General features: G+C 45.5%; 1 protein-coding gene across 6 annotated transcripts in view; it reads right to left on the bottom strand.

Moving 5' to 3' along the window:
• Nucleotides 1–15,732, bottom strand: part of WNT11 (Wnt family member 11) — a 32,925-nt gene extending 17,193 nt beyond the window's left edge. Inside the window, exons 1-6 of one of the 6 annotated variants that reach the window (XM_085074375.1) lie at nucleotides 15,232–15,728; nucleotides 12,208–12,427; nucleotides 2,932–3,167; nucleotides 2,250–2,363; nucleotides 2,086–2,165; nucleotides 323–615 (exon numbers count right to left, since the gene is read on the bottom strand). In XM_085074375.1, the coding sequence (XP_084930501.1) occupies nucleotides 323–615; nucleotides 2,086–2,165; nucleotides 2,250–2,363; nucleotides 2,932–3,167; nucleotides 12,208–12,290 (806 nt within the window). In that variant the 5' untranslated portion in view covers nucleotides 12,291–12,427; nucleotides 15,232–15,728. Of the gene's footprint in view, nucleotides 1–322; nucleotides 616–2,085; nucleotides 2,364–2,931; nucleotides 3,168–12,207; nucleotides 12,428–13,568; nucleotides 14,656–15,141 lie in introns of those variants that run through there. The other 5 variants (XM_085074380.1, XM_085074388.1, XM_085074357.1 and 2 more) reach the window with 5 other exon arrangements.
• Nucleotides 15,733–16,581: the final 849 nt, after the last annotated feature.

Genomic DNA, 16,581 nt, shown 5'->3' with positions numbered 1-16,581 from the left:
GACTCAACACAGTATAAAGCAGCTGCCTGATCTTTACATGGAGGTGAGCTGCCCAGGGAATTTTGAAATGCATTTTGAAATGCATCTTTGAAATGTGCCTACTTGTGTAATGGAAAATGAGTCAGCAGCCTTGTCTTCATCACAGCCACCATTTAACAGGGTTAGGCATTGGTAGACCATATTGTATGTTAGAGATGTGCTTTACCTGTATGTATGTGCCACCTCCCCAACTGCCCCTTATTCACACATGTTCCTTCCCCTCTTGCACCTCTCCCCCTGTTGGGATCAGAGTGTAGTGAGCACCCACTGCAGAAGTCCTCACCTGTCCTGAGTCCCATGTGACCCCACCTTTTCATTCTTCATGCAGAAATCGGGTGAGCTCTGCAGGTAAATCAGCTCTGTCTCTTTAACTGGCCTGATATCAATATCCTTTGGCACAAGGTATTTGCGTGTGCCCATGGGCCGGTGAACGACCTTGGTGGCAGATAAATATTTGTTTTTGAGGTCCAATGCAATGTCTTGCAGTTCTTGAAGGCCTTTCCAACAGGTCTTGATTGAGCATGACCCAGAAACTCCATGGCACTTACATTTCATTTCAAGAGAGGCTTTTAAGACCTGCAAAAAGGAATGCAGGAGTTAGGAGATACCTTTTCTCTTACCTCCAAACATCCCACAAGCTTGCTAATAAAGGCACTTCCTTAGCAGGGATTGCTATAGAAAAGTATTGCTGTTCTCATTTCTGCATAGGCAGTCTAGAGTAGCTACTTCACAAAGGGAATGAGATCCTACAGCTCCTTGATGATCACTGTCAACCCAGGACTATTTTCACCAGGGCTCCTTTGCAGCCAGAAGACAGAAGAGTGCTTTGACTTTTGTTCAAATATCTGTATTGGGCTGCATTTCCACCCCCTAAATTCCTAAGGTGATGAAAATCAAAACATTCCATAAATAGACTATTAACGTCACTTGCAGCCTCCAGCAGCTTTGGGCTTTGGTAAGAGAGATGTCATGGCTTTTTTGAAGTCAGGGCACTCTCACCCTGCCTTTCTGCTGGTCATGGGGCCAAAATAGCCTTTTACTTTGATTCTGCACTATTCTCATTTTGGTGGGACATGGCAGGATGCTGCCAGGAAGGGCTAAATGCACCAGCCATGGCAGTGCAATGTCCCAAACAAAAATTTGTCCTTTTCAATTGAAGCAAAAGCTCAAGACATTACAAAAAATAAAATTAAATTCTAAAAAACCCCCAAACTCCAACCAAACAAATCAAAGAGTGTAGAAATAGTAGAAAAAAGGCAACCAAGTGAGGGAAAGTTCAGCATGGTTGTGCTCTGCAAAGGTGGACTCAGCCTGTAGCTACACAGCCAGCTACCAATGAGCTTAACTTGCTCCCAGTTTTGTTTGCGTGCACAGCCCTGGAAGGACCAAGCTGGGCAGTAGGAGCAGTCTATGGAACCACTGGAGCCCCAAAGATGGATGTAGTGGTCAGTTTTATAGCCCTCCCATCCATTTCTTCAGCTGCACGGAGGGCTGCTATAGGGATTTGCACCTCGGTGCTCACCAGGCACTGCACATGGTAAGCATTATCCCTCCACTGGATGCAAGCTGTTAAAAGCGGCTTGTGCCAGATATGAGAATAATCATTAGCACAGCAGTTTAAAGAGGAAAAAAAGGCCTCCCTCCTGGCTGCAGGGATGGCTGGAGGCAGCTGCTGCTGGATGCGTCTGGCTGATGATAATCCCCCATGCTTGCACAGCACTTCGCCTGCACAATGCCCTTGGCAGAGCATGACAGGACCCATCCTCACCACACCTCCTGGGGTAAGCAAACCAGAGCCAACCTTGGCTGTGCAACAGGTGGCAATGATACATCCCACCCACGGTTAAACAGAGCTGATAATAGCATTTGGGACTTCCTGAGTCACAGAGTGAGTTATACAGCCACAATTTTCAGCAGGCCAAAGGAGTTCAAAGCAATCTGGGAGAAACCTGCTCCTTTCATGAGCTGATAGAGACACTGAACCTCACAGAATGACCAACACTACAGATGATTGTACAAGTACAGTAACTCTCGTGGATTTGTTACCTGTCTCCCTACTTCACTGTTGTGCAGATGCATCAGTTTATTGGCTTGTGATCCTGATTTTTTCATCTTCATGGGAGCATCTGAAAATTTGGACCCCATGATAAGACCATAGTTGAGGTTGTCTGCACATCCTCCCCATCGATACCCAGGTCCAGGTGTCTCACCTGGGATGGGACCACAGGAACAGCCAGGGAGGTCCCCGGTGGTACAGGCTCTGGCAATGGTGTGGCTGATGACAGCAGCAGAGAGGGCATACACAAATGCTGACTCCCTTGTGCCTGAAAGAGACAAGAACTTCAGCTTAGCCTCCTGGGCCAGATAAGCATTCCCCAAAAAGAGACTCACACTGTCTGTGTCCCACAGAGCAGCCCACACACCAACTCACTGTAGATGAGACATCCCATGGCACCACCACCTTGGAGCACATCTCCTAAGTGAGCTCTTCAACATAGGGCAACATCCTGGCAGGGCAAGGAGTTACATGGATTTAGGCAACTTGCTCATTGTGGTGCAATCAGCAGATCTTGGAGCCTGTGGAGAAGCCCTTCCCTGTACTCTCCTGCCTCCTTGTGCTCTTGTGCTCCTCCCATGACTCTCAGTGGGATAGCAGACCAGAATGCTGGTCAGCTTTGTAAGAGCTGTGATAGACCAGGTCTTGGAAATGACTGGCATCTTAATGATGAGCACGGTCTCAGAGAACAACATAAGTAGGCTTTGTAGTCCCTCCATGTCCTCCCAGGAGCAAGACCCTTCCAGTCTCCAGCACACACACATACACACACACAAACACACACACTGGCTGCCTCTACTCACTCCAGTCCTAACTGAGCCAGCAGGGCTGTTTACCTCTCTCTAAGTCCAGCAGGTAGTTAGGAGCCAGCTCAATTGAAGAGCAGTTCCACCGCATGTCTGAAAATGTTTTACGGCAGGTCTTTATCACTTCCCGTGCTGCCTGAATTATTGTCTGCATTAGCTCCAGGTTGCTGCGGCACAGCTGCACCTGAGAAACCACCAGGCCTTCAAGCTGCTTGCAGTGCTGGGTTTGATTCACAGCCAAAGACGAGGGAGTCTTGGACAGAGCTCTGGGGAGAGGAGCACATGCAAAAATGCATTAAACACACAAAAAAATTAATCTTCAGGTCAATATTCACTTCTCAACTCCTAGTCCAGTGGCCTGTGTTCACCTGACTTCATTGAAGCTTTCTGTAAATAGGTGCCTAGATAAAGCTGGTGAGAAAGATGAGCAACTATGAAGAGTGATTTATTTCACATAAAGTGGGCATTTAAGTTAGGTGGGAAGAAACACCCACTAGAAAAGTGCAATTCTTTCCATTATCTAGGGGAGTCTGCACAAAGCTCTGGGGGCATATGCCAAGTCAACTGGATATGTAAATCCTATGGGAAGGTTTTTTGCTGAGGAATTAAGAAGTGTGAAAAATGACCCATCAGTTCCATGATAAAAGAAATCTGGATCCTCCAAAACTCTGGCATTTTGGAAAAAAAAAAAAAAAGAAGTGATGTTGGTGTTATCAGTGTTTTGCATTCAGCATCTGTCTCACATGCTCTCGAAGGATTATGCTAAATGTCATGTAATTAATTATGGAGAAAATCCCCTGCGAGGCCTAGGGAAAAATCACCAAATTTGCAAAACATATGCTTTCACTTAGAGTTAATGCCAAGGGCCTCCACTGATTCCAGTGTTGCACATAGATAAGTCTGTTTCTCTGGTCTCCAAAATCCATAGTGCAAAAGCTCAGTGGTAGTATGTGCAGAGAGAGCACCACAGTCAAATCTGAGAAGGGATTAATGAATACCAGCACATGTTACCATGGAAGAAAAGAACAACACTCCAAAGTGGTGGTTCTTCTAGTGTCCAATTACCAACTTTTCCAGGTTAAAAAAGAATAAATGCTGCTATGCATCTTACAGGGCTGTGCTCTTCCCTGAGCACCCACAATGATCAGCAGAAGCCTGGTGTGTAACTCTCTTTGCATCTTCATGGCTTTCTTAGGGTAGTCATAAAAGTTATTCCTTCCCATAAAACAACTTTCTAGCTGGCTGCATCAATAACTGGCATCTAATCCTGGCAACACAACTTTAACACAAATTTCCTTCTCTCCTTGTTAAATGTGTTGGCTTTCAGGTTCATCCCAAGCCATCTTGGTTAGTTTGGCTTATTAGCAAACACATTTCTGGGTGCATTTAAGTTTATTACTGTAACATCCATGTCCTTCAGGAGTTAAATGGGATGGAAACAGAGCTAAAATTGAGCCCTAAACAAGTATTAACTTCTGGAAGTATTCTGGAAGTATTAACTCTGATCTTCTGTTTTCAGGAAAACATATCTATATTCCACCATTTCCCTCAGGTTGCCTTGAACCAGATGTGGTGTAAGTTGGAGCTCTCTCAGGGCTGCATGTAACTGCAAACCCCAACCACACTTCCATCAGGGAAAAGCTACAATCCTTGCTGGGGCTGAGTAGGTCTGCACTGACAAATTCCCAGGTGACTGAAGTTTGGCATTTCTGGCACTTGATAATCAGTGGCAAACTTAGAAGGGAAACCACCAAGCTAGCTATATAAATATATACATCATACACATATTTAAGAGGTCCATTAAACATACTGCAAATAGAAGTCCTCGCCAGTGAATTTCAAGGGAAAGGGAAAAGTGGTGGACTTGGCAGTGTTAAGTTATTGGTTGGACTCAATGATCATAGAGGTTTTGTCCAACCTAAATGATTCTATGATTTAATCATCACAAATTCTGCTCTGCGGTTCATCTTGGTCCTTTACATACAGATGTTCATGCAATGTTCCCTGTTTGGAGAGGGGCCCCTCCAGAAGGCAACTCATCCTGCCTTAGATGTGAACCTGAGCTGGTGGAGACAAAACTTGTTGGTGATATACTGGGTATATCAGAGAGATCATGGCCTTGAAGATAGACATGAGTCTCTGAATAGTATGACTGTCATCTGACTAACCTCTAAACCTCTACAGTGTGGATCTTGCAGTAGTCCTTCAGGAGCCTTCTTTAGCCCATGGAAAGCAAAAAGCCACATTGAGGAAGTAGTTCGCCTTTTGTGCTTTTCAGACCTACAGTAAGATACCATCATGACTTAGAAGAGCTCATTTTCTGCACTATATAGGAAACCCAGACACGGAGCAGGGACACAGACATCTGGATGGTGTAAATACAGAGTTGGATGAGATATGTCCAACCCCTAGCACTTGACACCAGGGATCAGTGAAAACTTATCCCAGAAAGCCTATCAGCAATTCCCAGGAATGGGCTGAAATACAAATCAGGCAAGAGGCCAAAGCAGCTCATCAGTAATAGAGTAAAAATGATAAATACTCCAACAAAGCATGTCCCAGCAGCAAGGAAAGGAGGCGGGGCGCAGCAGGAGAAGTGAGAGAGCTCCACAGCCTTGGCTTCAGGCAAATGAGAAACATTCCAAGTCTCTGAGAGAGGCTGTTTTCAGTTTTCTAATCAGGTGTCAGGTGACATTTGAGAGGCCTTGGGATGATTTAGCTGGCTATCCAGAAGGATGCATATATCTCCTAGGTCCTGCACCACATTTTCTGATCCTTTATAGAGGTCTTCAGCATCTTTAATGGACCTAGAAGGCAACATTGAGGCACCTCTATCTCACTATTACAGACAATTCATGAACATCAGAAATAACCACCTACAGATTGAGATGAAAGCTGAATTCAGACTGAAATTCAGTGTGAAAAAATGGGATGTGATGCAATGAGATTGTGTTATTATAGATGGCCTGAAGTGATCACCATTAGAGAAGCAAGTTTATAATGCAACACGAAAGCCATTTGCTTCATAGAAGAGGGAAAAATATGTTCCCATTGGAGAGAACTCAGTAAATAGCACCAATGGCTGCTTCTTATAGAATGAGCTGAGCTCCAGGAAGCCTACCAAAAGTAAAACTGCAAGATGCAGAAAGGTGTTTTCTGAACATCTCTCAGGCCTGAACTTCACACCTTTGCTTGTGAGAACCTATAATTGGAAACACCTCCAAGCATTGGGAGGAAAAAGTAAAATATAATGGAGACAGAAAACTCAGTTACTGTAGTCACTTGCTGAGACTGAAAAGCGCATTTATAAATCACAGATCAGGAATGGGAGAGGCCTATTAGGTCATCTAGTCCATGCCCTGACAACATAGGTTTGCCCAGTCTCTATCCTACATTTAGGAATATCTTCTCCACCCCATGTCACTCTAAACCCTCCCCATGGAAATGCACCACCCTTCCCTGCTTCCTGAATTCTGGCAGCTTAAGGGAATGGATACCCACTGCCTGCAAAGACATTCTTGGGAAACAATGTCCATTTGTGGGGCAATGGAAAGAAAAACACCTTCCCCCAGGTCCAAGGTAGGATTTGGTGGCAGGTCTCTGTCCTGTCTTCACCCAGTCTCCACTGACCACCAGCACTGGTGGGGAACTGGAGCCAAAGGGATGCCGGCCAGCCTGAAGAGGCAGCCCTCAAGAGCATAGTTAGCAGAACAGCCTTCATTCCTCAACCTGGGAAAAAAATCCCTGAGAAATATCTTTCTGTGGACTCACACCCTTCACCTGAAAAGAGGATTTTACCTGCATCCACCCTGTAAATACTATTTTTCACTGTTTCCTCCTGATAACATCATGCTCTTCTCCCTTAATTCTCCCACCCCATCCTTCATTCTCCAGACAGCTGAGGGGTGGTTGTTTCAGTTTTTTTTTTAATATACATATTTGACCCACACCTTTAAATAAATAGGGCCTAAGCCAAACATCTCCTGCTCTATAAATAGCCCAGCAGGTGTTTCAGTTGAAGTTATGGATCCTGACAGAAAACCATAAACATAATTACAGAGGAAATACGATGCATAACATTCATTTACTCTTTTCATTATCTCAGGCAGCTAATGAATTCATTTGAAAACATTAATGCTCTGCAGTGTTAGGTCCTTTGAGAGGTATGGGCCCATTCCTGCATATATGGGCTCCATGAAAGGACTTTTCATAGGAGCTGCAGCTTAGGAAGAAGCACCTTCAGATCTCAGCAGATGTCAATGAAAGCCATACATTATCTGGTTTACAAGGTACAGTGTGAGTAAGACACTGCTCCAAATAAAGCCAAAGGGAGAAAAACTCCTTGAAATGAGCAGCAAAGCATTGGTGTCCTTTAAAACACCTTTAAAGGGTGGAAGAATCTTCCCTCTGAAGACATCTCCCCATCCTCCGTTGTGTGACATGATCTTGGAAGGTCTCACAAAGGAACTGCTGGTGAAACCGTGAACTTCTGCTCCAAATTGTCAGCTTCACTTTCTGCAAAGGCACTCTTTTTAATGCCTATTCCTAAACCCCTTAATCTTGCAGGGATTTGGGTGAAACAAAGAGATTTAGACAAAATTACGTGGCTGTGGAGAGTGAAGTATGTGGTAAATGTTAACAAAGAGAGGCAGAGATTGAGGGTTCTTTCAGTATTTGATCTCATTTAAGGTTTTTAATTTGCAGGAACCTCATTTCCTCGAGTTTTCATCTGGAAAAGGCTTGCAGGAGTGTTACAATAACCTTGTCTAAGTTCCTGGTAGTCAGAGGCAGCCCATGCCCCTGCCACACTGCCCTACATCAGTCCCAGTCTGAGGACTGTGGTGAATAAGGGGAATGTGGTGTCCTGGGAAAGACACTACATCCCCTGGTAAATGCTTCCCCTGCTTCTGCTAAGCCTTTTCAAACAGAGAAGTAAGATTTATGTGGTTAAAAAAAAAGGAAGAAAGAGGAGGAAGAGGGAGAAAAGTGTCTCTGTGTGTTTCAGCTTTTACCCTGAAGCAAAAGCTTAAAATAAGAGCTGCTTTCAGATATGGTGCCAAATTCAGTGCTGGCAGTAGTGGGCACAAGGCTTTTGACTTCAAGCCCAAGCTTGGCTGAAGCCGAAGCCAGCAGTGAGTTGGCTCACTGAGCACCGAGGAAGGCCATGGAGCTTTGCAAGTTTTCCTGAGCTGCCTATGGAGTGAAGAGCAAACTTCAAAGACATGGTACCCCCCTTTCCTCACTCCCAGCCTATTCCCCTCTTGCCATCCCCATCCTGCAGTCCTTTCACAGCAGCTCATCTAGCAGTCCCTTGCCAGGCAAACAGTCCCCTCACAGGCGCCTGTATCCCCACGTCCCAGCTCTCTCCCACTGCTGATTGAAGGAGAAAAGCAGGAGCTGCCAGGAAGCACAAAATCTTTTCATTTTTCTCCCCTGCTTTCTGCTGGCTGCAGGAGGGCTGCTCAAGTTTGGTGGGCTTAAGTTCACCAAAAGGTGTAGCTAAGCCACCTTTTGCTTCTGAAGGGCTGCGATTTAACCATAGGAATTGTGCAGCAATAACTGGGAATGGCTCCATAGCATATGGGGCATGATTGGGTCATTACAACAGGGACGGGCAGAGTCTTTCCAAAATGACCCAGCTCCACCTAAAAATGATGGTATTCCTAATGCCAGCACTTGCTGTTGTGGTCTTATTCTGCAAGCCATACAAAAAACCCCAGACTCCTTGCTGCATTTGGCTTGTTTACAACCACTCTTGCAGTGAAGGTGATGCTCAGTACAGAGGGACAGAGGAGATGCCAACCCCTGTGGAGGCAGAAGTGTCTCAGAAGCTACTCTGCCTGGACATCCCAACATCTGCAGACCTCTGGGGCATGCACAACTGGACACAGCTCCCTCTAGTGCTCATCTGTTTTTCAGTTCCACCCAAATAAATTGCTCCAGCACCTGCTTGGTCAAACCCAAGCTCTCCTGGGAAAGCTAAATGGGTTGCAAAAGCAGACAGGGAAGGTGACAGAATTCCTAGATGCATTGGCCCTAAGACATATTCCATGGGAACCAATGGCTGCCTCACCTCCACTGTGGCAGCCTCACCTCACAGCCACTGTGACACAACAACACTGAGCACCACAAAATGATGTGACCTCCCCACATATCCACCTTGCTCCAAGGATGGGAAAGTGTTTGAAAAAATACAACTCAGGGTTTCATATGCATTGATGAGAAAGGCTACTTCTCCACAACAACCTTGATCAAGCAAAGATCCGGAGCCACGCTATGGTTTTACACCTGAGCAGCTCTCTGGAGCTCAGATGGAAGAGCCCAAGGTATGAATTTCTCCATCAGCAAGAGCATGTATACAAGATGCTGACTGTCCACACACCGTGCTGGATGTTTGGTGGTGCGCAGTATCAATTTACAACAGCTGGGGATCTGGACCACAGAATATCAATTTACAACAGCTGGGGATCTGGACCACAGAACATAAAAATAAACCAAGTAAAATAAATAACTTGTTTTTTCACCTTCTCCTTGCTTCTAATAATTTACAGGAGATACCTGTGTTACTGAACAGTCCTAAATGCCTGAAATGTGTGTTTTTCTTCTTCCCCTCCCCCTGCAATTACATCACGCACAGAATCAAAATTGAGTTTCCTATCGCCTTTCATATCACTCTCTCCCTCATTTCCAAGCTGGTGAAACCCACCTCCTTATCTCTCCCTTCCCCTCCCAAATCCTCTTTGAAGCTTGCCTCTGGCACCATGCCAACAAAAACAACGCAGTGGGCAGACTGCTAAGAGAAGCCCACAACTGAACACATCACATAGCACTTTCCTCCTTCTTCATCCCGTCCTTTTTCCCCTTCTCCAACCATGAGCAAGAGAGGGAAGGAGCAGATTTCAACTGTACAGCACCCAGAATGTGAGTCCAAGGCTGGCACTGGAGGTCTGAGGTATTACTCAGGTACTCCATTTGCCAAGAACTTACCCATGCAATTTCTAAGGACAGTTCCTGAGCCCCAAAGAAAAACAGTGATGGGGAGCAGGGAAAATTGGCCCGTGTTTCCATAGGAAAACAAGGGCAGGGGAATGAGGAGAAACAGCAAATTAAAGAAAACCCAAATATAATTTTGTGAAATCCCAGCTGGCAGCATCCCAGTTGCAAAGTGCTATTTGGGACAGGGAGACAGGTTTTAAACAGGTGTAAGAGGAGCTCAGTGGTGCATCTGGATGCAGCTCATGCTTCAAATGCCACTTTAATTCCAGCTTTCATCTTCCCCACTCGCTTTTTGATAAGGGGGATATGTCTGCTGGGAAGGGGAGGTGTGGCAACTGTGGTATCTTGCTTCCAGCTGCTTCTCCCCTGACCCATCTCCAAAAGCAACCCTTGCAGCTTAACCACTTAGTACCCAAAAGGCTGCTTTTTTCAGCAAAGCTATTAGGGACCTTGCCCTGCCTCCCAACATTTTTTCATGTCTATGGCTTATCATCAGACTATCAGGTTCCCTCTGGAGCTCATCTTGTTTCTGTCCTTTGAAGGAACCCAAGCCCTTTACTCATGATTTAGCACTTTGCCTAAGTGGGACACCAGTGCCAAGCATAAGAGCAAGCCTCTCCAGTGAGTCATGGTTCCACACATAAAAGCCCTGCTGAATTAGGGTGCCACAAAACAGCTTTATTTCTGTGCTGCATAGAAATAAGGGTTGCAAAGGAGTCCCATAGACATGTTGCTAAATGTCCTGTAGAAAGGAGATGCCTGCCCAGTGCAAGGTGCTGGATATAGGCAGAGCTGAGAGCCTAAATACTGGAGGAGGCTGGCAGGAAGAAACAGCTGGGCTATGTAACTATATTCTGCTGACTACTACAAGATATAAAGCAAAGACAGTGAAGAGAAAATCAGATCCTGACTCTCCTCTAGTTCCAAGACAGTCCTTAGAGTACGGACACAGCAAATAAAAGATTATGGAATGGTTTGGTTTGGAAGGAACCTTAAAAATCATCTAGTTCCAACCTTCCTGCCACAGGCTCTATGCCACCCACTACATCACCTTGAAAGACACCCTGAAGTAGGTGACTATTCCTCCCACTTGACCGTATGCATTTAAACATCCTATGGAGGGATGCACTCTGCTTCTCTTTATGGATATAAAAGGCAGATGTGCAGTCTCTAGCAGTTCCCTGCAGTACATGGCATCACCGGAGGATATCACTTAACATTACTCTTGGATGTCTCTGTTTGGAGAAGGTGAATTGCCATCTGGAAGATCCTCTTCCCCGACTGCATGATGGGCAGTAAAAACACTGGCTCCAACAGGATACTTAATTTGCAGATATCCAAATTTAAGCCTTTCTAAAAGGTGGCATGAGTAGAGCCTCAAATGACAATGACTGGAACAGAAGAATGGGAATTAGACATAGCATGAAGTCTGTGGCAAAGGAGGAACGAAACAGGAACCTCTTGTCCCAGTTTCCCCACCTAACCCACAGATCCTTGCCTCAATGTACTACAGAGGCTTCCTGGAATTGTATGTTATTGTGCCTTTTCTTTTACAGAAGATGCTCATTTGATGCAAACCCTCATTCCCCTATTTATTTTGTGCCCAGCTCCTAACCCAAGTAGAAAAGACAGATCACTCATCAAGGACATGAAAACAGACTGGTGTTGGAGTGGCTTGTTTGTGTATTTTGCAGTAAGCAACTAACTGATTGCTTGTTTAAACAAAGAAGTGAGATAGTGATGTTTTTACTTTGTGGTGACATTACCTCCAAGGAAACTCAATCCAGACTTGACCACAATCCCTGGTATTTCTTCACCTTCCTCCCCGCTCCTCACCTCATTTTTAACACCCTTCACAAAATCTGAAGGTTAAAAGGTCCACAAAATCCCCATGTTATCTGTCAAGCATCCCCTGTACCTGGAGATGGGTGGCATTATCTCCTCTCATCTCCTACTCAGCACAACTAGTAGTCCTGGTGGGAGAGTTGCCCAGCATGGCAGGAGCTAATGCAAGAGATCATAAGGTGGCTCATGTGAGCATTCAAGTGTGTGCCTTTCCCTTGGTATCAATGAGGAGAAAAAACCCAAATGACCATAAATCATGCATATTTTAAAAAGAAGATGGAGATACATTGTTAGCATAAGCCCCCAGTACACACACTTGAAATCAATGAATGCCTGGAGAACTGCAGTGCTTGCTGCTCTTTAAACAGCTTTACAGCATGCCTCAAACAGCAGTTGTACAAATGGGTAAGAGACAGCAATTCCTACAAAGACATTAAAAATGCATAGATATAGCCAGGTACTTACATCCATTTTATCCCATAGCAAAGCCCTGTCTGCAGAATCAACAACAGAAAACCAGCTAAGAAAAATCGTAGACTTGGCTTCATTTTCTCTGCCTTCTCCCACTTGCTGAAGGAAATCAGCTTCTCCAAAGAAAAAAAAAAATAAAAAGGAGTTTTCCTAATAATTTGTGCAATGTATTTTCCTTCTGTTTGGGTATTGCTCGTTCTTGGAGATGAACAACCTAAAAGGAGAGAAGAGAAAGAGCCTGAGCTACAGTTAACTCTGGAGTTTACTGAGTCAGTGTGAGAGAGAAATCTATTATCCAAATTGCAAAGGAGTGGTTTATGAATCACGAAAAGGTTTGGATTATCCCTTCTCAGTCCCCTCCCTTGCTGAGCCTTGATACAACCTTTTGAGTCAACAGACAGACAAACCGTATGGGTTGAATTACACACTGAGTTATGGTCTGCTTGTGTGTTTCCATTTAACCCTACACATGGCAAGACTTCATTTGCTGCTTCACTTTAGTGAGTTTTTTTCTCCCCCTCTCCAAAAAGTTTGTGTAACTGCTCAGGAAAAATGAGAAAAAAAAAAAAATAGATCTCTAGACTAGCCCCAATTTTCAGCTATTCATCTCTCCCTTTCCTCTCTCCAGATTTCTTTTTCCTCTCTCTTTTTCTGCAAAGAAGACAAACTATAAAAAGTGCATTTCCTTGCTTAATGCAGGTGCCCATGCCCTGCAGATGTTTCTCTCTGATCTGTTACGACAAATGTGCTTTGCTCTTTACCTTTTGCTTTTCTTCTCACCTCATTAACTCTGCCTCTCACTTCTTCCAAGTCCTTGGCACCTGGAGCTCATGGAAAAGGCTGCAACTTTGTAAACATAAAATCCCATTTTTGTCCCCAGGGAGCAGCCAGGAGACAAAAAAAACTCTCAAGGATTTCCTCCCCACCCCTTTTCTTTTTGTTGTTTTTTCCTTCTTCAGGCCAAACAAATAATCAAGCCAGATGCAGGACTTAAATCCTTAGAGGGGTCCTCTCTGTCTCCAGGGCATGGCTTGCTTATTTCAGCAGCAGTATTAATAGCAGTAAATGGATTTCCCTTTATTTATTCCCCTCAGACACCGCTCTGAGCTGCTTCTTGTGATCTTTGCAGTGGTTTCCCACCCCATGAGAAAGACAATAATAAACAGAAAAACCTGCCCACCACATTGCATCTCTCGAGTCCCACAGCCCATCGTACAGCACGCCGGTATACCCAACCTGTAACTGTGCATCCCCCCACATAACCCCCTCAAAGGGGTTTGGGAAGGGACTGGGAATGCCTGGACCAGTCACCTTCACTTTGCGAAACCTCTTACCCTGGAAAAAGAGTATCCTACCTGATTCTCAGCTCTAGATTTGCTCACCTGCAGCTTTCTGCCTCAATATCCCCATTTGGGGAGCAACTGGGCTGGGGGGGAATGAATGTTTCTGGGTGTTTTCTCTGCCATCTGCAGCATATTTTTCCATCCAGGCTGCTTTTTGGCTATCCCAACCCCGGCTCCTGGTGTAAAGGGTTACTAGAGAAATGCTGTTATTACAAAGGATTTTAATAACCCCTGTGGGTGAGTTCCCCACTCTCTTGAAGTCTGAGACAAAACTGACTGCCTACAAGGGAGGCAGGATTTCACTGCCATGGATTGTTTTTCTTTAATGCCTGCTTGGATTTGGGCTTGATGTGTTCCTTGAAGGCAGTGCTCCCACGAGCATCCAGGCATACATACTTCTTGCTACAGAGTATTTCTGTATCTTTTAATCATTGGGAGCCCTCTTCTTCCCACCCCTCCAGAAGCACACTGGAAACCTTCTGCTCCTAATAGTGCCCATGCCTTTCAGTGTCTATTTAGATATTTCAGATCCCTTATCTCACTCCCGTGAACCACTGGACAATGCAAGAATCAGGTGTAAAATGTCTCAGATGGTCTAAAATGCTCTCACTAAACCTGACCAGCCAACACCATTCTCTACTTTCCCCCCCTGCCCTGAAAAAGTCACAGTTGGGTTTTTTCCAACCCCTGGAGAGGAAGAGAATTGATCTAATTCCCCCATACCCACCCAAAGAACTGCGAGCTTGGCTGCAATTGCACCCCTATTATTTGGAGAGGTAATAATGCCTTTTTCCACTCAGTCCAGCACAGGTCACATTTGCAAGAGCAATTTGCAAGGAGAGGGGAGAGACACATTTTGGGGCAGATGTGATGTTTACAGCTCTGGAGAGTTCTGGGTCACGGATCAAACCAACAGCATGTGGCCTGTGGACTCCTAAAGAGAGGAGATATTTCTGACTCAAAGCTCTTTTCGCTTCAAGGCTGTTTGCAGCCAGCCCACTCTGGCACACAGAAAACACTCCCATCGGACACCTCCAAGACTCTGGACTCAGGGATGGGAATAGGAAATTTTAACTGTATATAAACCTGTGAGTATCCAGCCACATTTTTCCAGTTTTCCCACCCAAGAAGGAAAGACATCTACCTGACCCTGCTGCCAGCCTCCAGCCTTCTCCAGGAGTACAACAGCCTGGTTTAGGGGTAACACATCTCTAAATGAACTGCAGTGAGGACTGGGAGCAGGGAAAAGGAATAGAGGGTGGTGGAGCTGATTCCAGCTGCTGGTACTCCCCTCTCCCTCGCAGTCTCCAAGTCTCCTTTCTCCCTTGCATTCCCCCGGTTCTCCCTATGCATCCTTCTGTGTCTCCCTTTTCCTTGCAATCCTCCGGGTCTCCCTTCTCCCTTGCAGTCTCCAAGCCGCCTCTCTTCCTGGCATCTCCTAGGTCTGCTTTGCAGCCTCTAAGAATCCTCTCTCCGTAGAACCCCCTGGGGTCTCCCTCCTCCCATGCATTCCCCCGGGATGCATCCCTTCTCCTTAAAACTCTCTCCACGCCTTGCAAACCCCTGTTCTTGGTCAGCCCCGCACCTTCAGCGTTTCGAGGGGCTCCGCCGAGCCGCTGTCCCCTTTCCACTGCTCCCGGCAGCGGCTCGCACCCCCGCGGCCGTCCCCGCTTACCTCCGCCCGGGACGCGCTGCGCGGGGACCGGAGCCGCTCTGGCGGGGTGGCCTCCGGAGCCGCCTTATATGCGGTCCCCCTCGGCTTTGAGATGCGGAGTGATGTCAGCTCGAATTAGCATAACAAAAGGCTCCGCGCCCCGCGGATGCCACCGCGGGAATGGCCGGGGCTCCGCGGGGCTCCGCGCATCCCCCTCCCTGCGCTCCATCCCCGGACAGCCCCTCAGGAGCAGGGCCGGGCGAGCGGGGTACTCGGCCGCGGCCCCCGAGGATGGCGGGGACCCGGCGGGACTCATTATTCTAATGAGCAGTTCATGATTAGCAATGATTAGCAACAAAAATAGCGAGCTGGTGTTTTCGCCGGAACGTGACCGTTCCCGAAGTGCTCCGCGCTCAGAGCTGAGCGACCGCTGCCCGGGAAAAGGACAAGGATATTTGTCACGCTCTGGGCTGTCAAGTAGATTTGGTTCTCCTGCCAGGGTAGGGAACCACCGCCCAGTAGTTCCTGCTCATGTCGTCTTGCTGTCAGCCTGCAGGTTCCACAACCTCTTCTCTGACCTGTCTGTAATCGGTAGAAAGGGCAGATGTTGAGATCTGGTTTTTGCTTTCAGGTCGGTTTCAGGGTTGAAGGCTTGGTGATTGCCTGCAAGCAAAAGAGAAAGAGGAAGGAAAATATAAAGAAAAGAAGAAAAGGAAAAAAGGGGGGAGGGGGAGGAAAGGTGGTATAAAAAAAAATAAAATGAGAAAAGAAAAAGAAGGAAAGGAAAAAAGAAAAGGATACAAGAAAAGAGGAAAGGTAAACAATAAAAGAGGAAAAAGAGAAAGAAGAATGAGAAGACAAAAGAAAAAGGGAGAAAAGAGAAAAATAAAATTAAAAGAAAATAGGAGAAAAGAAAAAGAGAAAGGGGAAAGGGAGAAAGAAAAAAGAAGAGAAAATAAAAAGAATAAAAGAAAAATAAAAAAAGAAAAAAATTAATAAAAAGGAAAAAGGCAAATGCAAAGGAGAAAAAAAAGAGAAAGGATGAATGAACAAAGAAAACAAAAATGTAAAAAGAAGGAAAATAAAAGAAAAAGAAAAAAAATAGAAGAAAAAATATTAAGATAAAAACCCTGTAAAAAAGAAAAGCACAACTGGCTTCTGAGCATAAGACCTCATGAGTCTGAATTTAAGACATATGTCAGCAATGGGCTCTGAAAAAATGGATGCTGGTTGCAAAAAGTACTGGTGTAATTTTTTTCATTTGGTTTAATTGTGGGTTTCAGGTAAAAGGAAAGAAGATAATAAATCCTTTAGATCTGGGATCAGGAGACTCAGAACAGTTTCCTTAAGGTATATTTTCAGGACAGCTAT

The sequence above is a fragment of the Lichenostomus cassidix genome, chromosome 1, assembly GCF_008360975.1.
Source record: "Lichenostomus cassidix isolate B80296 chromosome 1, HeHo_3.0, whole genome shotgun sequence".
NCBI classification, from domain to species: domain Eukaryota; kingdom Metazoa; phylum Chordata; class Aves; order Passeriformes; family Meliphagidae; genus Lichenostomus; species Lichenostomus cassidix.
This window is presented reverse-complemented; position numbering and strand designations above follow the sequence as displayed.